Raw genomic sequence first — 27,975 nt, 5'->3', positions numbered from 1 at the left:
TTAGGCTAGATTGATGATTTATTTCAATTACTGAGATATAAAACCTAAAGTTGAATACAGTTCTGGAGACTCTAATTACATTAGTATTAAAAATGCCACATTAATAGATGAGAAGATATGTTACATTAAAGGCCTTCTGTTATGTCCTTGGAGAGGTAAATAAAATTAATTATATTTCTACTGGGAGAAAGTTTAATATGGTAGGAAATGTGTACAGAAAAATATCACTAAGAATCAAGTACTAGCATAAAAAATTTAAAAAAGAAAACACAACAAAAGTAACAGCACAGTATCTTCAAGCACATTCTTACTATTAGCTACTCCAAATATGGAGAAATAAAGGGCAAAAATCTCCATCTGGGGTCCACATGATCGCTTCATGTGTGGGCAAGAAAATTATGCTTTCTTGTATCCCAAACACTCTTATTATTTTGGCTCCATGCTCTATGTTATTGTTAACTGTAAGTATTTTTGATTCATAATGTACTGTACGTAAAATATACATCCTGGGGACTACATAGGAAATCCGTGCAAAGTTTTGTATAGCTTTTTGAAGTCTGTTCTTTGAAGAAACCCTATTAACTGAAACAAATTTATTTATGAAAGAAGGGATTTTTTGGATTCTTTTATATTAGACATATTTTAAGTGACTAAACATATCATTTCCTCACTGGAAGGCCAACAGTTTAAAAATAACTAAATATTTATTAGAACTGGTGTGCCGTCGTTTAGTAAATCAGACAAACTTAAACAGTTAGATTCCTCCCATCAGTTGGCAATAAGGAGAGCATTGAGGCAGAATGACTTTTCAAATGCCCAGGTCATTTTCACTGAAGCTTTTATTAAGTCTGCGTATACATATTTCTAAACCAGTTTGATTAGTGTAGCAAGTTTAAAATCTCCAACTGCTGGAAAAAGTTCAATGTCATGATTCAGTCAATCTCCTGAGTGGCTTAAGCTGGAATAGTATGAATTTGGGAAAAATTCACAGCTGAGTCTTCCCTGTTGCTTTCTTCCAGGTTACCAAAAGGCCTACCTGTATGTTAGTCAGCAGGGTCTCTATGGAAGACAATCCATCAGGAAACAGAAAAGGAGGCGGAAAACCTGGAGGTAGTGGTTGTCCATGCCCAGTTAGAGAAAGTTTGTCAAGGCTGTCTCTTGCGGTTGGTGTGGAAAGCGGGGTCTCATCTGTATGTGATTGAAACAAAAATATAGAACAAGTTACGCTTGTCTGTTTTTATTAGACCTCAGTAATGGCTTCCCTAGTGGTTTCCAGAACATTTATTGCAAATTGGTTCCTGCTATCAGGAGAAAATGCTTTCTGCTGAATTTTCTTTAATGAAAAAGCTGTGGAGATACAACAAGATAACATTAATGAGTAACTTTATAAGCCTTTTAAATGCAGTCTCTAATGAGACTGAGTTTACAGTGCCATAGAATCTTTTTAAAACAAATATTATCTCACATATAGTTGTGATAATATACTCAGGCTGACTTTATGGGCACCTTCCCAATTATCTCATTTTAGTTTGTTCTGTTTGGATTGACAATAGAATATTTCTAGAGCTTCATATAAAAGAAATGCTTTGTATATTAGTATGTGTGTTGCTCAATTAACCCTTCCTTTATATCAATGATCTGTTCAAATATATTCTTAAGGAATCTACAAAAGGACGTACAATTAAAATTTGTCATTTTACGACTAAAAAGAAAAACCAGAATCAAATATATTCCTAAATTATAAACAAATTATTCAGTATCATTAAAACTAAAGGTCTAATTCTATTGACCCTGAACACTTTTTACCTTCTGATTGAAAAACTAGCCCTTTATACATGAAAAAGGAGTCTAAAGAAAGGATAATGAAGCACAACGTCCATAACAATATTTAGAAAATCAAATATAAAACCCTCTAAGATAAATTAATCTTTACTTTATTCATTGAATATTCTTCAAAATTTTAAGCAACTCAGAGTAATGTCTCGATATGGATTCCTTTTACTCTCACGGTGAAATCTTTTCATTCAGCTCTTTATTATTTAAACATTTTTTTACAGTTTCATTTCAGACACCAACGTTATGGCTTATTTTAGTTTATTATATCACAGAGAAAATTTTATTCATGGCAGGATTCTCAATTTTATAAATATTTTCATATTTCACCCCAGGAAAATTAATCAGAGCAATGTATTTGCACAGTCCTGATAGGATCTCTCAATTTTGCAAGTGGCTAAAAACTTCAGCACACTTGCCTTTATGCTTATAATTTGATTCCACTGTTCTCGATCATTCCTTTATTTTTCATTACAACACCTAACCACACAACACGTTTTCCAATTACCTCTCTCTGGGGCAGAAATATGGAAGTAGGCACCTCTCTGTTTCTAACTAATGTCAGAACAAGTTAAGTTCATCTCCCTCACCTTTCCACATTTCTAGTTAACAGGACAAAAGGGAAGAGAAGTTGGGGAGGAGAGTATCGGACACAGGCTTTCTTTCTATTAACTGCCTCTCTTCTCACACTACACTCACTCCCTCTGCGGTTTCTCCTTTCACTCCCTTCTCTGTTGACTTACTGACAGGCGATCTGAGGCCGCAGGTTCTAGAAGAAACGGGAGTTAAGCAGCTAAAGTAGGACTCTCTGTGTTGTTATTTATTTATTTTTTTTTATCAGTCTTGTCACTGGGGGTTGAAGAAAGACTGCCGTGCAGGGGTAGGGCTACTGCATGGCTAATGTGATCAAGATGATCTTGGACACCCTTTACCTAGCTGTCATAAATTACTCCTCCAGACCAAGGCTGCTAGTGTTTTCTCATAATAGCTCCAAAAAGGCGCTTGTTAAACATCTATGTGCATGTGAAATTGTTTAAGAATGGAGAGCAATATTTTTCGATCAGCATCACCTTTGCTGTCACATGCTAAAGAAAATGTGGCTTAATAGATCATGGGGATAATAATTGCTTGTCTCTTGAAGAGAGGCATAGAACCAGATGACCACCTGAATTTGCTTTCAGCTTTAGAGACTGATTCCACAATTCTTTAAAGATCGTCTAAGAAAAAAGCACCATATGAATGTACACACACACACACACACACACACATACATACACACACACATTTGAGTATAAGTTTCGTCATTCCCATGACTATTTGATGTAACTTCAATACATTTATGCTTGACTATGTTTGGCTGTTGTGCGAATTAATTAATAAAATCACTCATGACACATATTTACATAGCTAATATTTACTTAACATAAACAATGTGCTAGATACTGAGGACAGAAGGCTTAAAAACACAGTCTACAAACCTCAAGTAGCTTAACCTGGCCTGGAGTGACTGATCCCAATTGTTAGTAGCCAATTCCTATAGCTGGTGAAATATTTTGTCCCCCAACATTATTTCATTAGCTACTCTATTTTTCCCAATATAGGATTCAAATTGTTCTGTGTGTGTGTGTGTGTGTGTGTGTGTGTGTGTGTGTGTGTGTGTGATCTGTTTTTCTGCAGTTGCTTCAGTGGAATCCTCATGCTCATCTTGGTCCTCACGGTTTCAACTATCATTTGGTATAGACTTGCATGATTGGGTTCATTCATTAGTCATTTTATATAGGAGAGATATTACATAAGGCCACTCTCAATATGAAGCTAAGAACCAGTAAAATTTAGAGCACAGTGACAACTAAAGAAATGAAAATAAAGGGTGATTCTTAAGATCAATATATATTTTTGAGAAGAAGACACACTAATCAAAGATCAAACATACAAAACAAAAATATTCCTTTGGGCTTCAAGACCCTACTAAAAAGTTGTCATCTTGTGGCAATTAACATCATAGAAAGTCTCATTTAGTCTCCTTACAAAGATGGTAAAATTGGGAATATAGTCCTTCCTTTTGAAATAAAAATGACCTTTGATATCCTAAATGCTCTAAGAAGATTAAAGCAAATGTTTGAGAGTCCAGACAACATGGAAAAGAGTTTTAACATTACCTAATCTCCACTGACTTCAAACAGTGAACAATGATGAAGCACAAATTCACAAAACACCTTATTCCAAATTGATATATCTGCACATACTTCTTTTAAGTTTTGTTTGTAAAAGAAAGTTTGTCAGATGGCATGCTCTTTGGATTATCACAACATTTGACAATGTAGTCTGTCTTCTGTTCTTGAATATTTTGCTTTCAAATAATTTTAAACTTATGAAGGGTTACAAGAATTGGACAAAGAATTCCTATATACTCCTGGGGTGGGTTGCATGGTAGTCCCCTAAAAAATATGCCTAATCCCCGGAACCTCGGAACGGTAGCTTGCTTGGAAAGAGGATTTTTACAGCTGTGATTAAGTTAAACATCTTGAGGTGAGGACATCATCTGGGTTTAGGATGGATGCCAAATCCAATGACAAGTGTCATTATAACAGAAAAGCAGAGGGAGACTTGAGAGAGACAGAAGAGATCCACAGTCAAGAGGAAGAGGCAGAGTGGAGAGGGAGACGGAGATCAGAATTTCCCGGCCATAGTAAATGCATGACGCTGACAGACACCAAAAGCTACAAGAAGTAAGGAATGGATTCTCCTTTATAGTCTCTTGCACGGGGTGGAGACTATGCCTGCGAATACTTTGATTTTAGACCTCTGTCTTCCAGAACTCCAGAAAGAAAATTAATTTTTGTTGTTTTAAGCCGTCAAGATTGTGGCAATTTGTTAAATCAGCCCTAGAAAATGAATCAACTCCTTACTCAAATTCACCAATTGTTTGCATTTTGCCATGTTTACTCTGCTCTCTCCCTCTCTTCTTCTGTGTGTATGTTTACATATGTTTCAACCATCTTCCCTTTTAATCCTAAAACGTCAATGCACATTTCATAAGTATAAGGACACACTCTTACCTGACTACAGTAAGTATAAAATCAGCAAGAATAACACACAGAGAATACTATTGTTTAATCAAGAGTTTCTATCCCGATTTCATTATTTGTAGGATATTTTACTGTAAAGAGTTAAATAATTAACACATCTTATAATGTACTTGACAAATACTTGGGGAATATTTTCTCTGGGTTTGTGGTTATATACTAGCCACTAAGATGGCCCCTGATGATTCCTCCCTCCTGTTATTCACATCCTTTCTAGAACCTTCCCCCTTAATCTGAGTCATATCTAACAAACAGAGAAAAACAAATGTGTTAGTCTGTCACTTCCAAGATTCGGTTATAACAATTTATAGTTTCCATTTTCCTCTCTCTCTTTCTCTTACATTTCTTGCCCTGGGAAAAACCAGCTGTCCTGTCATGAGACAACCCTGTGGAGGTACACATGACAAGGAACTGAGGCCTGCCAGAAACCATGTGAGTTGGCTTGAAAGCAGATTCCCCCTGCCCGGTTGAACCTTTACATGAGGCTATAACACAAGCTGACAGCAGAGCTGAAACCTCATGAGAGACCTTAAACCAGAAGCACTTAGCTAAGTTGCATCCAAATCCTGATCCACAGAAACTGATATTTTAAATGTGTGATGGTTTAAGCCACTAATTTTTGGTACAATTTGTTACACGGCTATTGATAACTAGAACAGGACCTCACATTTTGAATACTTTGGATTATGTATAGAAAATGACTTAGTGTCCAAGGCATATCAACCACTTTGGACATGTAACAACTTCTTTGGCTTCGATTTTCTCAAATTAATATATATATAATACATATTAATATATTTTAACCTATATATATATTGAATGAGACAAACTCTAGTGTCACGCAAATGTAAAATTTCACATTCTCTATTATCTCTTATAAAAATTCTTAAAAATTATGGGGCGCCTGGGTGGCGCAGTCGGTTAAGCGTCCGACTTCAGCCAGGTCACGATCTCGCGGTCCGTGAGTTCGAGCCCCGCATCAGGCTCTGGGCTGATGGCTCGGAGCCTGGAGCCTGTTTCCGATTCTGTGTCTCCCTCTCTCTCTGCCCCTCCCCCGTTCATGCTCTGTCTCTCTCTGTCCCAAAAATAAATAAACGTTGAAAAAAAAAATTAAAAAAAAATTAGTTGAGTGGATGGGGCACCTGGGTGGCTCAGTCGGTTAAGCGTCGGACTTCAGCTCAGGTCGTGATCTCACAGTTCATGAGTTCGAGCCCTGGATCGGGCTGACAGCTCAGAGCATGGAGCCTGCTTTGGATTCTGTCTTTCTCTCTCCCTGCCCTCCCCCATTCATTCTCTGTCTCTCTCTGTCTCAAATAAATATTAAAAAATTAAGGGGCGCCTGGGTGGCGCAGTCGGTTAAGCGTCCGACTTCAGCCAGGTCACGATCTCGCGGTCCGTGAGTTCGAGCCCCGCGTTGGGCTCTGGGCTGATGGCTCAGAGCCTGGAGCCTGTTTCCGATTCTGTGTCTCCCTCTCTCTCTGCCCCTCGCCTGTTCATGCTCTGTCTCTCTCTGTCCCAAAAATAAAAAAAAATAAACGTTGAAAAAAAAATTTAAAAAAAAAAATTAAAAAAATAGTTGAGTGAACATTTCACCCATATTTACCGGAGATTTCACCTATATTGACTGAAAAAGAATTGAATCACATAAACACAAAATAAAGCAAGTTATTGATTATATAGGTTTACAAACTCCATTTTACAAGGATTCTTAAATTTTCTGGCTTCATTTTATCGAATTAGAAAAAGTTCAACCATTTATAAGATAGGCACTCCGTACACCTGGGATGGAAAATTAGATGCAGGGAAGGGTGTGTCCTCCTAAGAATAAAGTAAGCACTTTTGAAAGCCACACTCACTAGGGTACAATATTTTAAGTACTCCATATCCATAGTGGACCAGTAGTTATGCCAGTTCTCAAAGGAGTTGTTATTTTTAAATTTCTAAAAAAGAGTGGTTTATAACTTTCTTGTATTTTAATTCAGTTGCAGGGAACCACGGTGGTTTTCTAAAGGAAAATAGAACTGCACATAATACAATGTCATAAATGATTTCATCTGTTAACCAGAAAAATACCGATTAACATTTTAATAATTATATAATAAGTATAATGACAGTTATAACAACATACAATCAATTAGGATCAACTAGGATATAATGGACAAGATAAATAGAAAGCAGAGATGGAAGATAAGAAAACGTTTATAAATCCAAAATCAATGAAGTATGAAAAAATGGTATTTCATTCTGCTCATCATATCATCTCATGATTTTCCTTGTATTTTAAGTCACATATCAATAAATGACTATCAGTAAGATTGATGCCTCTGTAAGACAGCTTTTTTTTCCATCCAATCTTATCACACGTAACAATTTAGCAGGATATCCTAAGGAACAATGTTGTTTAAAAAAATAATGGGCCTCTACTTTTAAAATGTTTTCTTTCCTGTTAATAAAATCTACTCAGTTGTTATTTTCATAACTAATCCCTTTGGGTTTGAATTATATATTCTCTTTCAAGTTCTTGTGTGTGTGTGTGTGTGTTTGTGTGTGTGTGTGTGTGTGTGTGTCTTTTTGTATCTGATGTCTTTTATTACATCATAAATTCCAAGTACAAAAATATTCACTTTTAGAAAACCATACGTTCCAAGGGAATTCACATTTATTCATCTTGATGTAAGTAGATAGCAACACTATTAAAATAGAAAAATCTTTCTATTTAATGTTTACAAGTGATCTGGGATTTTGTATGAAAATATATTTTTATACTGGAAAAGTGAAAAAAATGTTGACAAAAATTCTAGAGAATATGATAATCTCTATGAATATTTATTTATCAAAATATGAATGTTTCTTTGCCCCTTTTTGTTACATTTCTATCACAGTTATATAGGAAATTACACTTATTGGTTTTTTTAAACTCATCGGCTACATCATTCAACTGGAGTACAGGCATGAATAATCTAAAATACCAAGGGTTGGTATTTAAAAGATTTATTTGAAACTTATATTCAGGCATCAGACACAGTCTTTTAAGTTGAGTTCAATCATACCCTCAATCCTAGTTCACTCTTACTGTAGGACTCTTGGTTTAATTTGGCAATGGAAACTAATAATAAAGTAGAATACTGTGATCCAAAGTGCAATCTTCAATTAGAAATGGTCATGTAAACTTTTTTTCTTTCTATTTTCATCTTCTCATAACAGATTACAAAATATCACATCAAATTTTATTTGCATGACTTTCATGTATCTATTTCAACAGTACAGATTCTGGAGAAATCAACTGTCAGAAACATAAAAACACTTAGGAGTTTCCTTGGAACAGTATCTGGATTTTGAGTTTGGGTGAATGAGGGGAAGGATTTAATATGGAAAGGACATCATTGTAAGTGCGTGTTTGGCAGCATGCTGGAGGTGCGCTAAAATATACACCAAACTCACAGTTCTGCCTAATCTGATGCACTTTAAACTATGTATTGCACATATATGCAATTATCACCCGTATCAGTGGTTCTTACCTCTTGTGTAGTTTACCTTTGAGATGCTGATGGAAATCAGGGATCACTCCTTAAAGGTAAAAATAGAACATAGAATCTCAGCTCCCTAACACAGAGTAAGCCCTTATTAATATCTATCGAAGGAATATGTGAATGAGAGGAGTTGAGGGTAAAGCTGGAGCAGTAAAAAGTGCAGAAATGAGAAGGATGTAAGTCTCTTGCACACCCTGAGGTTATATCACACCCATGATAGTAAAACTAAAAATACCTTCTATTGGAAAACCACTCTATTGATTACAAGACAACTTCATAGACATTATCTTGCGTGAGGAGGAAGCTGTAGAAAGAAGATTTTAAAAATGCATGCAATTATAATCTCAATAAGGTTATGGTGCCAAAGGATTGACTCAAATGGCACCCAGTGGTTATTAAGAAAGAGGAGAGATAATATTTACATGATACAAGTACAGAAAGGGTGAAGAAAATAAAATCTTCATGGCAAGGTATATTAGAAACGAGCACTGAATATTGGGAAAGAATTAAACAGGAGGAGAGCAAGTGGTTCTATAAGAAAACCATGCAGGTTGACTGTTCAAGGAAAACCGGCATCCTGAGGGTCCTGAAGAAATTTTTATTTTTAAAGGGAAACCCTATTTTCTACCATTATGCTTAAAATACAGTCTTTAATTTCTGGCTATTCTACATTTATATTTCAAAAATCTATGTATGAAGGAAACTTTAAATCAAGCTATAGATTAATAATTCCAGACAGAGACTTGACGGCAAACTCCTCACCGTCTTTCACACCTGAGACAATGAAACTACACACTCTGATATCTGTGTGTACATTTTTTTTTCCTGCCACAGCTTCACAGCTTGGGATTTCTTGGCATGCGCGTGTGCGCGTGGGCGCGCGCGCGCGCACACACACACACACACACACACACACACACACACACACAATTTACCTTTTAAACACTTCGGGTGGCTTTTACCCCTGCTTGTTTGTAAAAGACATAAGTCCTAGTGTTTATGAAAGAGCTGGCACAGCTATGCTGAAAAGATCCACTTCATTGACCTTTCTGTCTCTTCCGTGACCCTGTAGGTTTAACCTCACTGCTGATACTGCAAGTGAATATGGGAAAACATTTATTGAAAGCTGCATAACACACACGGTTATATTTCCTCGGTTGATGTTTTGCATATCTGCACAGTAGGGCCATTAAGGGTTCTAAGAGCACAACGGAAACAATCATAGCATTTGTTTTTAGATGACTGACTCAGGACATGTACACCAGGCTTTATATAGAAACTGTTTTTGTTTTATTAAGGGACTGTTTGCCTGTTAGTGATAACATCATTAAAAATAAATGAAAGGGGGCTGGTAAAATGCTTCCCAAAAGCAGAAACCTAATTAAAGGTGATATGCCTGCTATGAGGCTTTTTTCAGGACTCAGAAATAGAACGAGGTTAGTTCTTTCTCATTTTATAAGGCCCAGAGAAGACCTCACACTAAAACATCACTTCTGATCTAATTTTCTATTTCTGTGTACTTTAATAATCTACTTTAAGGGCTGTGCTTGCCCATAGAAAGTGAGCTAGTTTTGTTCCCACAGATAGCTGCTTCATCATGTCGCAGTGTATGAAGAGAAAATCTGATGGTTCGGGTCAAACAAACAAAAAAAAAAAGCACTCTCCTTTTACAGCAAATCGTACTGGTGGTGATATACACAGTCACAGCAGTTGAAATAATGCACAAATATTTCATAATCCTAAAAGACCACTTTTGAGAGTCCGAGTTAAAGGTAAAAAAACATTTCCAACTCATGGTTTATAATTTCAGAAAGAAAAAAAAAAGTAGACCCTTTCATTTTAAGGGGTGGAGTTACTCTAATTTCATGGATGGTGGAAAAAGCAGGAAACTGCATTCCCTTGATAACTCTGCCCTTATTGTGCTGTGACCTTGGCCAATTTACTTAAATTTACATCTGCCAAAAATGAGTTTCTGAAATGTGCTTTGAGAATTTTCAGGGGGGTGGGAGGGAGGAGTTGTCACATCAATTCAAGGCCTTTTCAAAATTAATATTACTTTAGAAGTAAAGAGAAAAAGACGAGAACACTGGGCTCCCTCACAGAGCACTATAGTTTGATACCCTGGTTTCTTCTTGTCACCTCTGCACAGTTCAGGTTCATTTATGAGTCTCCAAGCTGAAAATGAATCTTTTGCTAAGTAAATAAAACAGAACAATTCCCAACTTATCCCCCTGAAATGTAAAGTAGCTCTGGTATTATGGATTATTTAAAATTGGATTTGCACATAGGTGTTAGACTAAAATTATCATGGAATTATAAGAAGTGTGAGAAATCTTTGGAAATCATTTGGTGTAAATTTTCATTTTTCAAACAGAATAAGTCCGATAAGTGATTGACCCAAAGTTCTTCAAGCCCAAGTTTGCAAATTCTCATTTCTTTCTTCATTAAAAGTTATAGTATCAATTTAGAGGAAATACTGGGAAAAATATTCTGAATGCTTCCAACGGTATACATACATACCACAAATATACATACACTTAAGACAACTGAAGCATAGTGGGATATTTAATAACTATTAAGGAATTTTAGGAGCGATAATAATGTGATTATGATTTAAAGACAAGAGCCCTTATTGTTAAGATATATACACGGGAAATTTAAAATATATATATTTACAGATTAAGTAAAATATGTTGGGGATTGAGTTCAAAATTATCTGAGGGAGAGAAGGAATTGGGTGGGGGAATTTATAATATCAGTTGGGGCTTGCAATGATCATTTTTAAAGCCAAATAATGGGTAGGCATATGAGGGGTTTGTTACTCTATGCTAATTTTATGCTTGTTTGAAATTTTCTATAATAAAAGGATTTTAACATAAAAATAATGCTATGCAGTAAAAATTCTATTAACTCATTTTTCTTTCAAAATTCAGAGGCATTGGGTACAAGTGTCCCTATGCATCAGTACTCCTGTGTCCCTTGGATAAATTCCTAGCAGTGCTATTGCTGGGTCATAGGGTAGGTCTATTTTTAATTTTCTGAGGAACCTCCACACTGCTTTCCAGAGCGGCTGCACCAATTTGCATTCCCACCAACAGTGCAAGAGGGTTCCCGTTTCTCCACATCCTCTCCAGCATCTATAGTCTCCTGATTTGTTCATTTTGGCCACTCTGACTGGCGTGAGGTGATACCTGAGTGTGGTTTTGATTTGTATTTCCCTGATAAGTATGATGATCATCAGCATTACCATCAAAATAACTAGCATATACTGAGTGCTTTCTGTGTGTGCAAAGCAATGTTCTAAGCACTTTGCATGCATTAACTAATTTAATCCTCTCAATAATTCTGGTAGATTGTTACTAGTGTTCTACTCATTTTACACATGAGTAGATAGAGGTAAACATAAGTTAATTAACTTGCCAAGATAACTCGGCTAGTAAAGAGAGGAGCCAAATTCAAACCTAAGTAGCCCTGCTCCAGAACCCTTAAACATACAAGGAGTAAAATGTAAATTATCTATAAGATTTTTTTAAATGCATTGGTATATGTGTTCAAGTATAAGAAACATACATTCCAAAAAAGGTAATAATTTTATACTTATTTTATCTCAGACTAGAAAGAAAACTTAGACATTTCTATGTCATTCCTTCTTAATCAAGGGTTGACTCACTCCTTAAAACCTAGCCAGTGTTCATCTTAAGCAGCCAAGATTCATTCAAACTGGCGATTTGCACTGTCAGACTTGTAATCATTCATTTCTTTTTTAAGTTTATTTATTGATTTTGAGAGAGAATGAGCATGAGCATGACTCGGGAGAGGCAAAGAGAGAGGGAGGGTGAGAGAATCCCAAGCAGGCTCCACAATGTCAGCACAGAGCCTGATGCAGGGCTCAAACCCACGAACCTTGAGATTATGACCTGAGCTGAAATCAAGAGGCAGATGCTCAACCAAATGAGCCACCCAGGTGTCCCAGTGATCATTTATTTTTGAGTCCAAGATACTTTACCTTAGCAATGAAATTCCAGATTCTCACCACCTGGGACTAGCTAGAGATCTCCAACCACAAGTACAGTCGACAATATCATCCCTAATTTCAGGTGCCCACACAGGTATCTCCTGCAAATTCCCCCATTCTACACCTTTACTAAATGTCAACCATCCTGAAAAAGTGTATACTTTGTGAGAAATATTTAACCATGAAAATATCACTTTTAAAATGTCACATTCATTCCATTAGATAACAACAAAAACAAAAACAAAAACAAAAAACAAGGGCTACTTAAAGATTGTTTAAAAAGTTACAAGTGTTGAAGGAATTCACTCTAAGGAGCCAGTTCCATGCCTTACCCATTCGTCAGCTACAATTCAACCTTGAGTTGCCACAGTTTAATCTCTTGTACTTGTTCCAGTTTAGCATCTCCTAAAATTCCTCACCATATAACCCTAGCCATGAACTTGCCTCACTTTTCACCATGAGAACTTTGTTTAGGTTTCCAGAACCAGCCCCACTCCTCCCCTGACTCCGTCACCGCGCTCCATGCTCACACCAGAAGTTCAGGGAGTTCTTGGCTACCGCTGGGCTCTGGTAAGATATCGGGTACCAGGTTACTGAGATGTTGCCCTAGACATCAACTTGCTGATCTAGATAAATTAGCTTATGTAAGTCTGCTAATTGATCACAAATAATGACTCTTTCTAGGCCACAGGTGTGTTTTACTAGGTCGCTTTCTTCTCACGTCCCTTGTCACAATCTCCTGAGATGGGAAGCACAGCGTGTGGAAGTGAAGTCTCCCGAGCCGACAGCCTCATAGCTCTACACCTTCAGCTTCACTGCCTTGAACCCATTCGTGTTTTCCCTCCCATATGGAACAACTAATAACTAATACATTTCACCAGCACTATTTCAAAGGATCAAATTCGGTGAAAATTATAACCAAAAAAACTTCCTTTGTAGGTTTATTTCTTGAAGTGTGTACAACATGAAAAACTGTGAGGGAAGTAACTCACCATCTTGTTCACTGCTGTAACCTCAAAGGATGGTACATGACACAATTTTTATCATCAACTGGTTGAATACCTGATATAACTGACCTTCACTAGTTAGTGGGCTAAGCTCTTTGTTCTCATATTAATAAAGATAAATTTAAGCTGAGGTCAGTCTACATTTTAAATTAGTTGAGTCTGAATGAAGGAGAAGATATGTAATACAAAATGTTTGCACTTTGGGTTGCCTTTTTAGAGATGCGAATCCAGCATAAAAAACTTTTCTATTTTCTTTACGACATTTCTTTAAAGTTATTTTTATTCAGTTTGAGAGAGAGATAGCAAGTGGGAAAGGGGCAGAGAGAGAGAGGGAGGCAGAATCCCAAGCAGGCTCCACGCAGTCAGCGCAGAAAACACGGGGCTCAAACCCACAAAATGTGAGATCATGACCTGAGCCGAAATCAAGAGTCAGACGCTTAACAGACTGAGAGACTCAGGTGCCCCTATTTATGATATTTTAATCTAAGTTTTAAAACCTCAAATTAAAAAATTGTGTAAATATATTTGTGGCTATCCAGTGCAGAAAGGGAACTGCTGATGATGTGTAAAAAGCATTAAGATTTGATTGAGCCTACGTCATAAGTGATGTTGGCTGTTCTGGGCACTGGTGAACATGCCATGACAGAGGGTCTAGGCAAAGGCTGATATGCATCCTGTCAAGAATATTATAGAAACTCTTCCCTAGAAATTGATAGGAGGTTAAACTAAATGACCTTTTTATCCCTTTTACCTATTGAGGTTTTACGACTTCTTCCTTTAAAACTAACTGCTTTCTAACATAGTCATATAAAAATGCAAAGGAGAGCACTAATTTTTAGGATTTAGGGAAATATAAAAAGTTAAGAGTGTATGTTTATGTCAAAGTCAGCAGTCTTCCCTTGGCGAGAAGGGGATTCTTGAACAGCACAGCTGCTATTTTGCAACTCTCAGAGCATAAAAACATAACGCAAATTCCCAGACCTTTACTACATATAAGTTTTAAAACATTGATTTCCAATCTATAACCACTTGTTCTTTGTAGCAAAGAAAAAAGATGACATTGTCAGATTTATAAAATTGTTGTTAGTAGCTTTTTAATGTGTTCTATTTAAGAAAAACACATCTGTTGGCTCACAAAAAGTCAAACAAAAGTTAAATACAGAAATGAGACATCTTGCCCAAGTTTTCCCTCATCACCTATTTTTAAATGTAATTCAAAAAACTGTTTTAAATGTTAAAATTGCTTTAAATTCCAAAACAAGAAACACAAATCATTTTTTGGCCCACTGAATTATTTCCTGTTATCTTCTATTTTATATTCTATATGTCTAATAGCATGGATGCTTCAAATTCATTTTGAGGATTTTTAAAAATATCATAAACAAGTTATGCATTCAAGGTGGAAGATAGAACATGGATGAAGAATCTTAGCTGGAAAGGAAACCTGTATTAAGGGATCTGAGGAAGGGTGGTATGGATGAGACCCAGTGAATATGAGAAGAGTTGGCTCATGCAGGTGTCAAAGTAAGAGGCTCGGAATTGCAAGAGCTCCTGTAAGCCAGACATGAGGTTATGGCCCACCATGATCAGGAGCACTTTGGGCATGGGTGATCATCTTACAGAGATGGGACTTCTTTCTAATCATGTATGTCTCGTGAGAATGTAGAACTATATTGTATCCTCATATGCCCATGTTAACTATCTATTCCCCTGGCATGTTCAATTCAAATCATGCTAGCATTACAGCTACTTAATATTTTCATACATATTTCTTTATTGTTAATCTTTCCTCATTAAATGCAAGCTCTTTAAGAATAAAATTGTTCTCTGTATTGATGGTATTGTGTTCCCTCTACCTCTAATGGTGCTTTGCATTTACTAGGCTCTCGAGAAATATGCGTAGAGTGAATAAATAAAAGTTGAAAAAGTATTTCAAAATGAAATAAATTAATCTCTCAGGCTATTTCTGTGCAATTAATTTTACTCAGAATTCTCAAATTTGTAAACATATATATTAGTTAAAGATTCTTTAAAAAAAAAGGTTTCTTTTTGAGAGAGAGAGAGAGAGAGAGAGAGCACGCACGCAAGTGGGCAGAGGCAGAGAGAGAGGGAGACAGAATCCAAAGCAGGCTCCAGGCTCCAAGGTGTCAGCACAGAGCCCGATGAGGGGCTCAAACTCACAAACTGTGACATCATGACCTGAGCGGAAGTTGGACTCTTAACCGACTGAGCCACCCAGGCACCCCTAAAGATTCTTCTTAATAACAATCAAGAAAGACTGAAAGAAGTTATATTACTATAGTAATATAGTATCTAATGTATTTGAAGGAAAGTCAAAGAAAATTAAATTATATGCAAGTATATATATACAAATGACTACATGCACATACACACACATAAATACAAGGAACATATAGGTATGTAAGTATGTCAGTCAATAACTGTTCTATATTTAGACTATTAATCTTCTTTAAAAACTATCACCAAAAGCTTTAGGCAAATATAAATAAGTTTCTTATTTGACATAATAAATTATCTTTTGTTACTTATTCTTTTCCCCATATAGTAAGATTTCAAAAGAATGAAAAACTCAGAAAGAACCTCGAAGTTTTACTACTACTTTCTATTTCGTCTCACATACTTTAAGATGAACAAATTATAAGTAGCATATGTATTGAAACATTATTTCCTAAATGAGTTAATACTAATGGGAAATTTGAAAACAATTAAAATACTCAACTATATTAGAAAATGCCTCACATTTGAATAAACAAATCAAACATACAAGTTTAACTCCTACATTTTGATATACATGAAAAACTCACATTGCCCTTTGATGTCACTTTACATTAGAAAATTTAAAGAAATGCCATAACAAGTAAAAATAGTGTATTTATATGCATTTTCAAAACTCACACATAACTCAAGATTCTGATGTCTCCACCTATGATGACCCAGGACAGTAGTTATGGGGGATAATTTATATTGGAGCCACTTTTTTTGGTTGGAATCATCAAAAACAAATACCTTGTTTCTCTTATAATGTATTCTTTTTTTTTTATTTTTTTTAACGTTTATTTATTTTTGAGACAGAGAGAGGCAGAGCATGAATGGGGGAGGGTCAGAGAGAGAGGGATACACAGAATCTGAAGCAGGCTCCAGGCTCTGAGCTGTCAGCACAGAGCCCGACGCGGGGCTCGAACCCACGGACCGCGAAATCATGACCTGAGCCGAAGTCGGCCGCTCAACCTACTGAGCCACCCAGGTGCCCCAACTTATAATATATTCTTAAATCTATTCCCTTTTATTTGCCAGCATACAAATTCTCCACAGAAATTTGAACACAGTGCCTAGCATAGAAATATATTCAAAAAATATAATGGGGGTTACTGGGTGGCTCAGTCAGTTAAGCATCTGACTGTGGCTCAAGTCATGATCTCACGGTTCTCGAGTCCAAGCCCTGCATTGGTCTCCTTGCTGACAGTGTGGAGTCTGCTTGAGATTCTCTCTCTCCCTGTCTCTCTGCCCTCCACAACTCATGCCTGCATGAGCGCACGCGCACACACACACACACACACACACACACACACACACACACAGTCTCTCTCTCTCTTTCTCGCCTTCTCTCTCAAAAAAATCATGATAATCTCAAGAGAATTATTTCTTTCATTATTAAAATTATTTTCAGAACTATTATAATCATAAATTTAATCAGAAACTTTTTAGGAAACAAGCATAATTCTGAAATATGAACTTATCTTGCCAATTGTTTAGTTGGCAAATAAGCCAAATTAGAAGTTAGTCTTTCTAGAAATATTTATAGATGAATAGCAAACTAAATATGGTATGGTGTACACTCTAACAAAGATAAGAAGAGAGGAAACTGGAGCAAGTAAGGACATTTAGTTCATCCTCGGACTTCTTGGAGGAAGAAAAAACCAAGCTCAGAATGAAGGAAAATCAGGATACAAAGCCCTAACGCAGAGCTAAAACCTTCATATATGGATAGATGGGAAAAAAAAATATTTTATTATCTCAAATCTTATGTGAAGTTTCTAAAATTGGCCTCTACTTACATTAGCTCCTTCAAAGGTTAAGGTATTTTTTCTTTTTTCTTTTTCTTTCTTTCTTTTTTTTTTTTTTTTGAGAAACTTAACAGAAGACCATGGGGGAGGGGAAGGAAAAAAAGAAAAGTTAGAGAGGGAGGGAGCCAAACCATAAGAGACTCTTAAAAACTGAGAATAAACTGAGGGTTGATGGGGGTTGGAAGGTTGGGGGGGGCGGGTGATGGGTATTTAGGAGGGCACCTGTTGGGATGAGCACTTGGTGTTGTATGGAAACCAATCTGACAATAAATTTCATATTAAAAAAAAGAAAAAAAAATAGTATATTTTTTATATCACCTATTTATTAAAAAAAAAATCCCCTCTTATCTATCAATGTTTCATCTCATTATTCTCACATTGCCCTCATAGGCAAAGAAATGAGACTAGGTTGAAAGAAAGTTAGCCCAGTGAGCCCATGCCAATCCTAGCAATTTCCATCTTGTGTTCTAAGAAATTTTTTTATTAAAAAATTTTTTAATGTTTATTTATTTTTGACAGAGAGGGAGACAGAGCATGAGCAGGGGGAGGGTCAGAGAGAGAGGGAGACACAGAATCCGAAACAGGCTCCAGGCTCTGAGCTGTCAGCACACAGCCCGACGCGGGGCTTGAACTCACAGACCACGAGATCATGACCTGAGCTGAAGTGGGACGCTCAACCGACTGAGCCACCCAGGCATCCCCTAAGAAATTCTTTTAAGAAATGATTTTAGAATTTTCCTCAGGGTCATCACCAATGGGCTTCTTACATTGTTCTGTGAACATTCTTTTTTTTTTTTTTTTTAATCATAACTGCATTGGCTTGTTTACTCATCCATTATCTCTTGTCTATGGGCCAAAAAACTCAGCTGTAATTTACTTCAAATATCTTAGAACATAATTCATATGGCCTGAATTCATTTAAAATAGCCAAGACTTCTTACCATCTCTTCATCTATCTTGGGCTTCATCTATCTTGAGCTCTCATGATGCTTACTCTTTTTTTAAGTTTCTCTTAGAAGATAAAAACAAAAGAATAACATGTACTTTTTTGTATCATTTTAGATGCAGGCCAGACACAAGCCATGTATACTTAAAGAGGGATATGCTAAACATTACATTGTTATTTGATTACTTGACGGTAATTTGAGTTTATCTGTATCCTAAACATGGAGTTTCAAATTCTGAGGGGAAGGATTGGCTTATAGTTTCTCTATGCTTTTCAATCTGTATTCTATATCAAGCTTTTCAAAAATTAATGATCGTGAGTAAGTCATTCTTTTCTCTGTCTCATTTACTAAATAATTGGGAACTCTTCTGCAACTTTGTCCTCTTACTGGACTCTTCCCCTCTTTACTGAATAATTCTGAATGCATATAAGCACTTTTGTGTTACATCCCATCCTCTACAAAAGAAAATCTCCCTTGGTATCATCCTTTCCTTCAATTACTGTCCCAAGTTTTCGTATCCCTTTTCAAGCGTTATGTATATTCTGTAACTTCATCTTCTCCCCATGACTTAATCTTGAACTCACTCTAGTCAGTTTTATATTCCTCCCTTCCTAATAAAACTCCTTTTCTTTTTTTCAAAATCAACCGTGACGTCAATGTTACCAAACCAGAGAGTTAATTCCCAGACCTCCCCTTACTTGACTTATCAGCAGTCCTTGATGTGTTGATTATTCCTTCATTCTTGAAACACTTTCTTTACTTGGTTTCCAGGTCACCACCCTCTCTGTTCTTCTCCCCAAACCTCAATGGCAGCTTCTTCATAGTCTCCTTATTGCTTTTCTTTTTCATCTAATCTTTTCAAGCTCAAAATATTACAGGGTACCTTCTGACCTCTTCTCTTTGCGGTACGCATTCCCTCATGATCTCATTCAGACCCACGCCTTTAAATACCATCTATATGCTGATGGCTCCAAAATTTATATCTTTAGCTCAGACCTTTTGCCTGAACTGCTCTGGACTCACATCTCCACTGGGATCTCTAAGAGACATCTTGAAATTCATATGTCCAAAAAACGAACACTTAATTACCCAATTCCACAGATGCTACTCCTATCATCTTGTTAATCTCAGTTCCATTCCATTCATTCTTCTCAGAGTGAACTAAAATGATGAATTTGTAGTGTTTCATTCTAGTTCATATAGCTACAGATAATACATAGAAATATAGATCTGAATGTATCTATATTTGTGTGCAACCATGAGAAATATTTAACATGACTTTAAGTTTACATAAATAACATCATACTGTTAATATCTTTTTTCCAACTTTTATTGTGTTTTTGAGATTTCTCTAAGTTGGTTCCCATAGATCTTTGTATTCATTTGAAGTGCTGTATTAAATTATATCATACAACTATGCTATCTTTTATTTATTCATTCTTCTATTGCAGTGTTCAATCGGTTCCAAAATGTTTGGTATGATAAACAATGTTGCAGTACAATGCTTATTTTATCCATGTATTAGAACTCTGAATGCATTATTTTATGTTATTCTCACAGAACAATCTTGCATAGTACTATCCTTTTTCACCACACACAAAAAAAGACCGAATCTTAAACAGATTGTGTGATTTTCCTAATGTCACACAGCTAGTCAAGGACATGGACAGAATTTGAAATCATGTTTATGCCATTTCATCATTCAGGGTTTTTTCCTATGGCATTAACTTATCTGGTTCCAAATCCCATAAAGTCTCTGTAGGAATAATACTGACAGGGGACAATGAGAAAGGCCCGTGACCAGTCTTAATCCTTGCTTCGACGAGAATTCTAGAAAATTGTGAGTGGGCAATGAGAGCATGAGTACGGGAGAAATGGGAGTATTGTGGTGGCGGCCCCATCTAGAAATCGACTATTTAAAGCCTTTTTATCAGCTTGTTGGGCACTCCGGTTCTAGAGATACTGGCAAGAAAGTCATAGAACTAAAGTGTGGCATGAAGAAGTGGTAGAAATCAAAGAGAAAATTTTAGTTTGTGTGATTGAGACCCAGGAAAAAGTACCTGACGTTAACCAAACTAAGAAAATTAGAAAGAAGACCCTCTAGGATACAGCAAGGTACGCGGTGGAGGGAACTTAAGCACTTGATGATGTTTTCTTTGAAATAAAGGTTTGTTTTACTTATCAAAGATTCCTTTTACTCATCAAGACTTTAAGTGAAGAATTTCTACTTGCTTTCTCACTAAGAAAAAATACAAGGAACAAATAAATAGAAAAAAGCAAAGTAACACACCACGCTGCCTCTTTATAGATATAAATCTAGAACTGTGATAATTACCTTTTCTTCTTTCCCTTGTCTCCATACACATGCCATTCAGCTCCTGACTAGAGATTCAACCAGGAGCAATCACTGAAACCAATCATTAGGATCAGTAGAAGGAGCAGTAAAAGCACCTCAAGCCAAGATATTAAACAAACAAAAATGCAGTCTCAATTTGTCTTTACTTATCTGCTCTGGCCTTGGGTATTGATTTTAATAATTGTATTCCTGCTTTGTTTCCCTATAGGATTTATTCCTAATGTTACAAGTAAGGCCCATCTTGTTCCAGAACCTGTATCTTGCTTGACTCCATGTTCAATATCTTGGTTTCCTTTGGCCTTCCCATCTTAGCATTTCTGTTTTCGGAAATCCAACCCAGAAACCAATTCTCCATGGTCAGATGCCCCAATATAGTATATATGTATGTATGTTATGTATATGTTTGTGTGTATTTTTTCCAGAACCTCACTTTTGCCTATCACTACCACTTATAGCCCTTCATTTATCGCCTACCACCTGCCAGAACTTTCTTGCCATCCATTTGTTTCAATATCCTGACTACTGCTTAGCCTTCTCCATAACATACCTAAGAATTTTAGAATTTGAATACTGTGATTTTTTTTGTTTGATTTATCACACGAATTAACAAGCACCCACTATGAAGAAGGGGAAAGGTTAATGGCATAGAGGGAGAATCTCTGGTTCCCCTCTAAAGAGATAGGAGGCAAACACAGAAGAAGAGAAAAATACCACAACAAAGAAGAAAAAGTCCAATGCCCACTGATGAGGATTGAGCAAAGACCACTGAAGTGGCAGGAAACATATATATTTGGTCTAATAGCCTAAAGATTTGAAAACTTTTGTTCTCTGACACACTTTTCTTGGATTCAAAAGTGTAAATAAACTCAATAAAATGCTATCCGATCCTAAAGATATAAAACTCCTGTATAAATAAATGTTAATGTTTTCATGTGTAAATTAGCCACAGAGAATTGTGCAGAACAACTTCAAATGCAATTTCCAATGTATCCACATTTGTCAAATTATTGACAAACAATTGTATTTCTGAATTTTTTCTTAGAGGCTTTATAAAAATTTAATATACAAAATCCATTGAACAGGGGTGCTTGGGTGGCTCATTTGGTTAAGCATCCGACTCTTGGTTTCAGCTCAGGTCAAGCTCACGGTTCATGGGATCGAGCCCCATGTCGGCTCTGCACTGACAGCACAGCACCTGCTTGGGATTCTCTTTCTCCTTCTCTCTCTGCCCCTTCCCTGTTTGTGCTCTCTCTCTCTCAAAATAGATAAATAAAATAAAGAAACCCACAGAAGAATCATTATGCCTTTAAAGAAAATCTAGAAAGGTAATCTCTCTCTCTCTCTCTCTCTTTAAGGATTATTCTTCCTAGAAAAAAAGCGAAAGGAGACATAGATGCTATGGGAAATAAAGTGAGATAGTGATTAGTGGAATTAGCTAGGCTTCAATTCAACAAAAATATAAGAAATAGAACGCTGCAAAGAAATATGCACAGACTGAGAAGTATATACAGTAATTGGAACCATCTGCTAGCAAATACAGGTACTACAAGACCTGTTTCAAAGACTAAATTGGACTCATTTGTTATTAGCAGTATATATTTGCATTCAATTAATGTGTTAAAATCCTTTAAAAGTATGCTCTCTTAAGTGGGTTAAACATGCTCATTGTAATCTTGTTTATACTAATAATTGGCTTAGCAAATCTTTTCTTTATATCTAGTACAAAGGTAAACTTTATCAAGCCCAAGCTAAATTATCATAAATTCCATATTAGCAGAAACCAAATTAATGAGGTTTGATTGTACCAAGAAAATTGCTTTTGCCATTTGCTTAATTTCATCTGCTGTATATAATAACAAAAAATTCAAGTGATGGAAGGGGTAGATAATTCAGTATTTGCAAAAATATTAGTAGAAGCAAGGCAAACTTTCAGAAACTCTAATTCAGTGTTATATTTATATGTTTAGGTTCAGTGTGTAATATGATGTTAAGTATATTACTGTACCATGCTATTATGGAACAGATGTTAAATGCAATGTAAAAATGTCAGGGGTAAATGATTGATGATCCTCTTTGCCATTTCAAAGTAAACCATGATTATTTATATGCTCTGGACATTGCTTGAAAGCATCATATTAAATCTAAACAATTGATCCATTTTCAAGGGTTTTTGTATAATGTATTATTTATGTGTTTTTTATTCTTTTGTGAAAATGCCCCAGTATAAGGAAGTATTTAGAGTCTCAAGTGCTCCACCCAGTCCATATGGTAGATTTGTTCTCTGTGTAATACTTACCTTTTCCCTCTAGGCCCATATGGCAAGTCCATAGGCTGCCCAGGCCCCTCTGTCCTCCACAGGGGCCATATGGCAAGTTCAGTGAGCACTCATTTACCTTGTATTAATATTTTATCTGCCTCAGACAGAAAAAGAGATCAGATTAAGTAAAGTCAGCCCCTGAAAATGGTTTAGCCATATAATCAATACTGAGTGTCAATGTGGTATGAGATATGGGTTCTGTTATTTCATTTATATTAAAAATAGCAAATCCATTTGAATAATTTATCAAATAATTTCATAAGCTCTTTTGATCACTTGATATACATTGACAGAATACTGTTTAATTATGCTAATCATCCAGGCAATATTAACACATGATAGTATAAGCTTCTAGAGTTTAGAACTGGTTTAAACATATAGGCTTTGATATATCCAAAGAGATAAGACTGAATCTAAATTATAATCTGTATTACCATAGTAATTGCTCTAAAATTAATTCATTGTTATAACATTTGCAACTATAGGCTAAACTTTTGCTGTCAACTTGAAGTCATTAAGAAGCCCTCAGTACTTTATTTACAGTTAGAATTTATATAAAAATATGGAATAAATTACTACATCTCTGCATCTTCTACTGCCACTACAGATTCTTATAAAGGTATGGAATGAATAAACTTCATGGGGTAATTTATTTCATTGTAAATTCATTTATTTGATAAAACCATTATTTTTATAACATCATTTACTTCTGAGCTAGACACTATCTCTGTTTTCTCTTTAACACCTGATAGCATTGATATATATGGATATGACAATATACCTCATAATCAAATTGCTATTCCCAGCACTTAACAACTCTTCCAGAATATGCCACAGAAACATGCATATCCTTTATGTTAGTCACAGTTATATATGTATATTTCTTTCATCTCCTTCAATAAAAAGATACTGGCCTCATTTTTCAAAACATCTTCATTATTAATAACCTGAGCTTGGTTATTTGAAATGAACAAAAACAACAATGCATCCCACCGTACTTATGGCAATTTATTTTTGTTAGACCTTAGAATTCTTGTCAGCTTAATGCATAAAATCTGATGTGAGCATGTTCAAAAGAGGGAGTTCATGCTTTGTTGCTTGGTCCTTTCTTTCATACATTTAAATGTCTTCTTCTTGGACATGTCTTTTAATCAGTCAACCTTCTCTCCACAAAACAGTTCTAAATAGTTGGGTGTTTTTTTTTTGTTTTTTTTTTTTTTTTATTTCACACAATGCATATAGCCTATTATCATGTTCTGTCCATGTTTCCTCTGAGCCCCTGTATCTGTAATCATACTTGTTCTGATCTCTGTTCAGAATAGATTTGCTGAGATCATATCAGATAGGTGATACAGAACAGATTCTGGAGTCATTTGAAATTTTAAAATGATAATATTGAAATAAAAATGTTAATGTGTTTAGGTTTGTCACCTGTAAGTGCAAGTAAAGTCATAATTAAAATATAAAGACAACATCAGGATCTCTGACAGCTTATTTTAGGCTTGTATATATAGAAATATATTTTAATGAAAATATAAAAGTTTAATTTTATGCACTGAATATTTTCACGGAGTCAGCACTTTGCTATTTTGTGATAACATGTTAAAATTAATGGGATGTCTTAACTAAGTTCTTTCTGCATATATACATATAAAAGAGGGAAAGCTCTGAACCTGACTTCATAAATAACATTCACTGTGATTTTGTTAAAGTTTAGATGTGTGGATTTGTATTTGAAATCCTCAGAAGGTTACAGGGTGCAACCCTCCAACAATATCTCTGGGTCTTCAGGGACAAAATCCCATTATGTGGAGTTCAGTGAAGGGGGTAAACACCACCATAAAGAAATACAAATTGCACATATTTCCCATTTAGCTCGTGTCACCAAAGTTCACCATTTAGAATTCTAACCAGTTAGGACTTATTCTTGGAGGTCAAGTACCTTGTGAACCTTGTCATCTCATTGATGACATCATATCCCATCCATCAGTTCTTTCAGGAGCACACTTGCCATCTGCTCAGCACACGTTGTAATAACTTATTAGACAAATTCACAGGGTAACAATCTGTACAATGACACTGTTATCTTAATGCTGGCACATACTGAGATAACAACCACTGTTTCTCTGTCAGAGCACAGGGATTCTGCGCTCCAACATTAAAACAGAAATTAGGAGGCTATGGAAACTTTAAGTATATGGAAACTACAAGCATATGAGCAGAAACATTTTTCTCCATTGTAGGATCACAAATGAAACTCTCCTCATAAGGAGGTCATTTCAATGGATGATCCCTGTTTAGGGTTTGTGAGCTGAAAATAATAATAATTCTTCTTCTTCTTCTTCTTCTTCTTCTTCTTCTTCTTCTTCTTCTTCTTCTTCTTCATTCATGCAGGAATCAGATATATAAGAAGTATGCCCCTGTACCCCACAGAAACTTAAAAATAATAACATTCATAATCACCAAGCAATAAAACTCAGTACCTCCTTTCCACTTGCTAAAATAATATAATTACAATAATTTCCCAACCCATTCCAGATGACTACAACCTCTCTTATTTTTTTTTCTAAAGGCATTTAATTAGCAGAAAGAGGGTCTTGAAACATGTAGCTGACACTGCATACCTGCAACTCTAATAGGTCCTTTGGAAAAACCAAGGACAGTGTCCAAGATCACGTACCTATACCTTAGCAGCTTTTATCAGCAGCATGGAATTATTGGGCATGTTTAACCTAGCAGCCATCAAGGGTTAGAACCTTTCTTATGACTTGATGAATCCCTGCACAACAATCGCTCTATCCCTCAGCTTTAAAAATTATATATTTTTAGAGAAGAAGATGGTTTTTATTTCGCATTACATGAAATTCATCCTCTGTTTCTTCTTTTGGCTTGTCATTTATTCCAGCTTACACTGTGATCAACATTGTACTAAAATAAAGTCAAGTACAACAGCCGCTCCCTGCCCATCAAAACGCACAGACGTCTGCCAAGCACTTGTAACAGCTGGTGTTACATTAATTAGTTTAAACTATTTATTTCATCCATCTCCAGAGCAGATTGAGCAAAAACATTAGAGATTATTCTAGCATCTGTAAGTGCCCTGCAAACATTAACCAAGGAAAGTTAGAATATTCATCGCTATCATATATACACATATACACAAATATATATTTATATTCATGTATATAATTTAAGAATCTGAACAGTCATTATAAACGAGTAAACTCTATCATATACTTAGTGAAGAGATGTTTTATTAACTGCCTTTACAAACATAAGTTTTCATCTTATATTCATCTTTTGTGTCCACAAAGTTTCTCTCTTTAAAAATTACCACTAGAAAGCGATAATAATTCCTGGCAGCATGGGCCATTAAACAATATATGACAGGGACTGGGTGACTCAGTGGATTAGTCACAGATTTTATGGCCACTGTTGGAATGCTGCCCTAACTACAGTGATCAAAACACTGTTATCAAATGGTTGTAAAAATCTCAATTAAAATTACTTCTATGGCCTCCACTAAGTTCTTAGCAAACTACATCCCATAACATGAATCTACACGTTATTGACAAAATTAACTCAACTGCCACTTTTTGGCTTAAGAGAATTTAGAAATTAACTATCTAACTGACTCTTCAAGTAATGGTTGTCAACAGGGACTTGTATTATAAATGTGTGTCCATTAAACACCTGTCAGTCTATGCTTTGGGTAGGACTTCTACATCTTTCACCATGCTTTTTCTAAAAACCAAATACATATGGATTAAACTAACATTAGATGCATCTGTTTATGAAAAACAAAACTATCCTGAAATATATGAAGACTAATTCACAAAAGTAGTGGTGGAGAATAATCAGGATTTAAAAATTTTTGTTGAGGGGAGCTTGGGTGACTCAGTCAGTTAAACATCTGACTCTTGACTTCGGTTCAGGTCAAGATCTCAAGGTGGTGATTTCTTGGCCCTGGGCTTGAAGCCAGCTTAAGATTCTCTCTCTGCCTTTCTCCCCTGTACCTCCCCTGCTCACGTGTGTAGGAATAAAATAACAAAAAATTAAAAATTTAAAAAACAAATTTTTGTTGAATATCAAAATAGTCCTGTGTAAATTCCCTCAAGGTTGTTGATTTCCAAAGCAATTTGTTTTACGCCACCTAAAGCAATACCATTAATGATATTTGACATATGACTTTTTTAACTAAAGGCAAACAAAAAGGTCTACATGATAGATAGAAAACAAACATTTAGGAAATATTCTGATCTTCAGAGAAGAAAAGTAAAAAGAAATAAAGAGCATTAGGGAAAACTATATTGGATACCTTGGCAAAAGTTTTCCACATCAACAGCCAGAAGTCCTGAAGCAATACTCATTATTCCTAGAGTTAAAAGCTTTCGCTGTTTTAACCTTACTCAGGTCAAAAATCAATCTCTATAAAGGAAATTAATTTTACTCCTTGGCATTATATTTTCCTATAGTAAATGCAAAAAAATAGTATAACAAAAATTTAATGCAGTATAATTCTATTTAGATTTATCTTAGATTGAAATAACCCAGATGTTGAATTTTGAGATTAAGGGAACTATTAAAATGCATCCTTATGGTCGGTCACATTGTCTACTCCTCTATATTGTGTCTTTTACCTATGGGGATTTAGCTTAGTTACCTATGTTGGTTTATGGACGATTTAGTCATTACTATAGGACTGTCATAGACTGTTACAGAGCTGTGTCTCCCCAAAATTCATATGCTGATGCCCTAATCTCCATTGTGACTGTATTTGGAGATAGCGCCTTTAAGGG

At 35.7% G+C, this 27,975-nt stretch overlaps 1 protein-coding gene across 2 annotated transcripts in view; it reads right to left on the bottom strand.

Moving 5' to 3' along the window:
• The window catches only part of DACH1 (dachshund family transcription factor 1), a 436,159-nt gene that overhangs the window by 47,813 nt on the left and 360,371 nt on the right, over window positions 1-27,975 (bottom strand). For both annotated transcript variants that reach the window (XM_086710704.1, XM_086710712.1), the window contains one exon: window positions 1,037-1,188. In XM_086710704.1, the coding sequence (XP_086566830.1) occupies window positions 1,037-1,188 (152 nt within the window). The remainder of the gene's footprint in view (window positions 1-1,036; window positions 1,189-27,975) is intronic.

This window comes from Puma concolor, chromosome A1 (assembly GCF_028749965.1).
Source record: "Puma concolor isolate L17-30 chromosome A1, mPumCon1.1.hap2, whole genome shotgun sequence".
NCBI lineage: Eukaryota > Metazoa > Chordata > Mammalia > Carnivora > Felidae > Puma > Puma concolor.
This window is presented reverse-complemented; position numbering and strand designations above follow the sequence as displayed.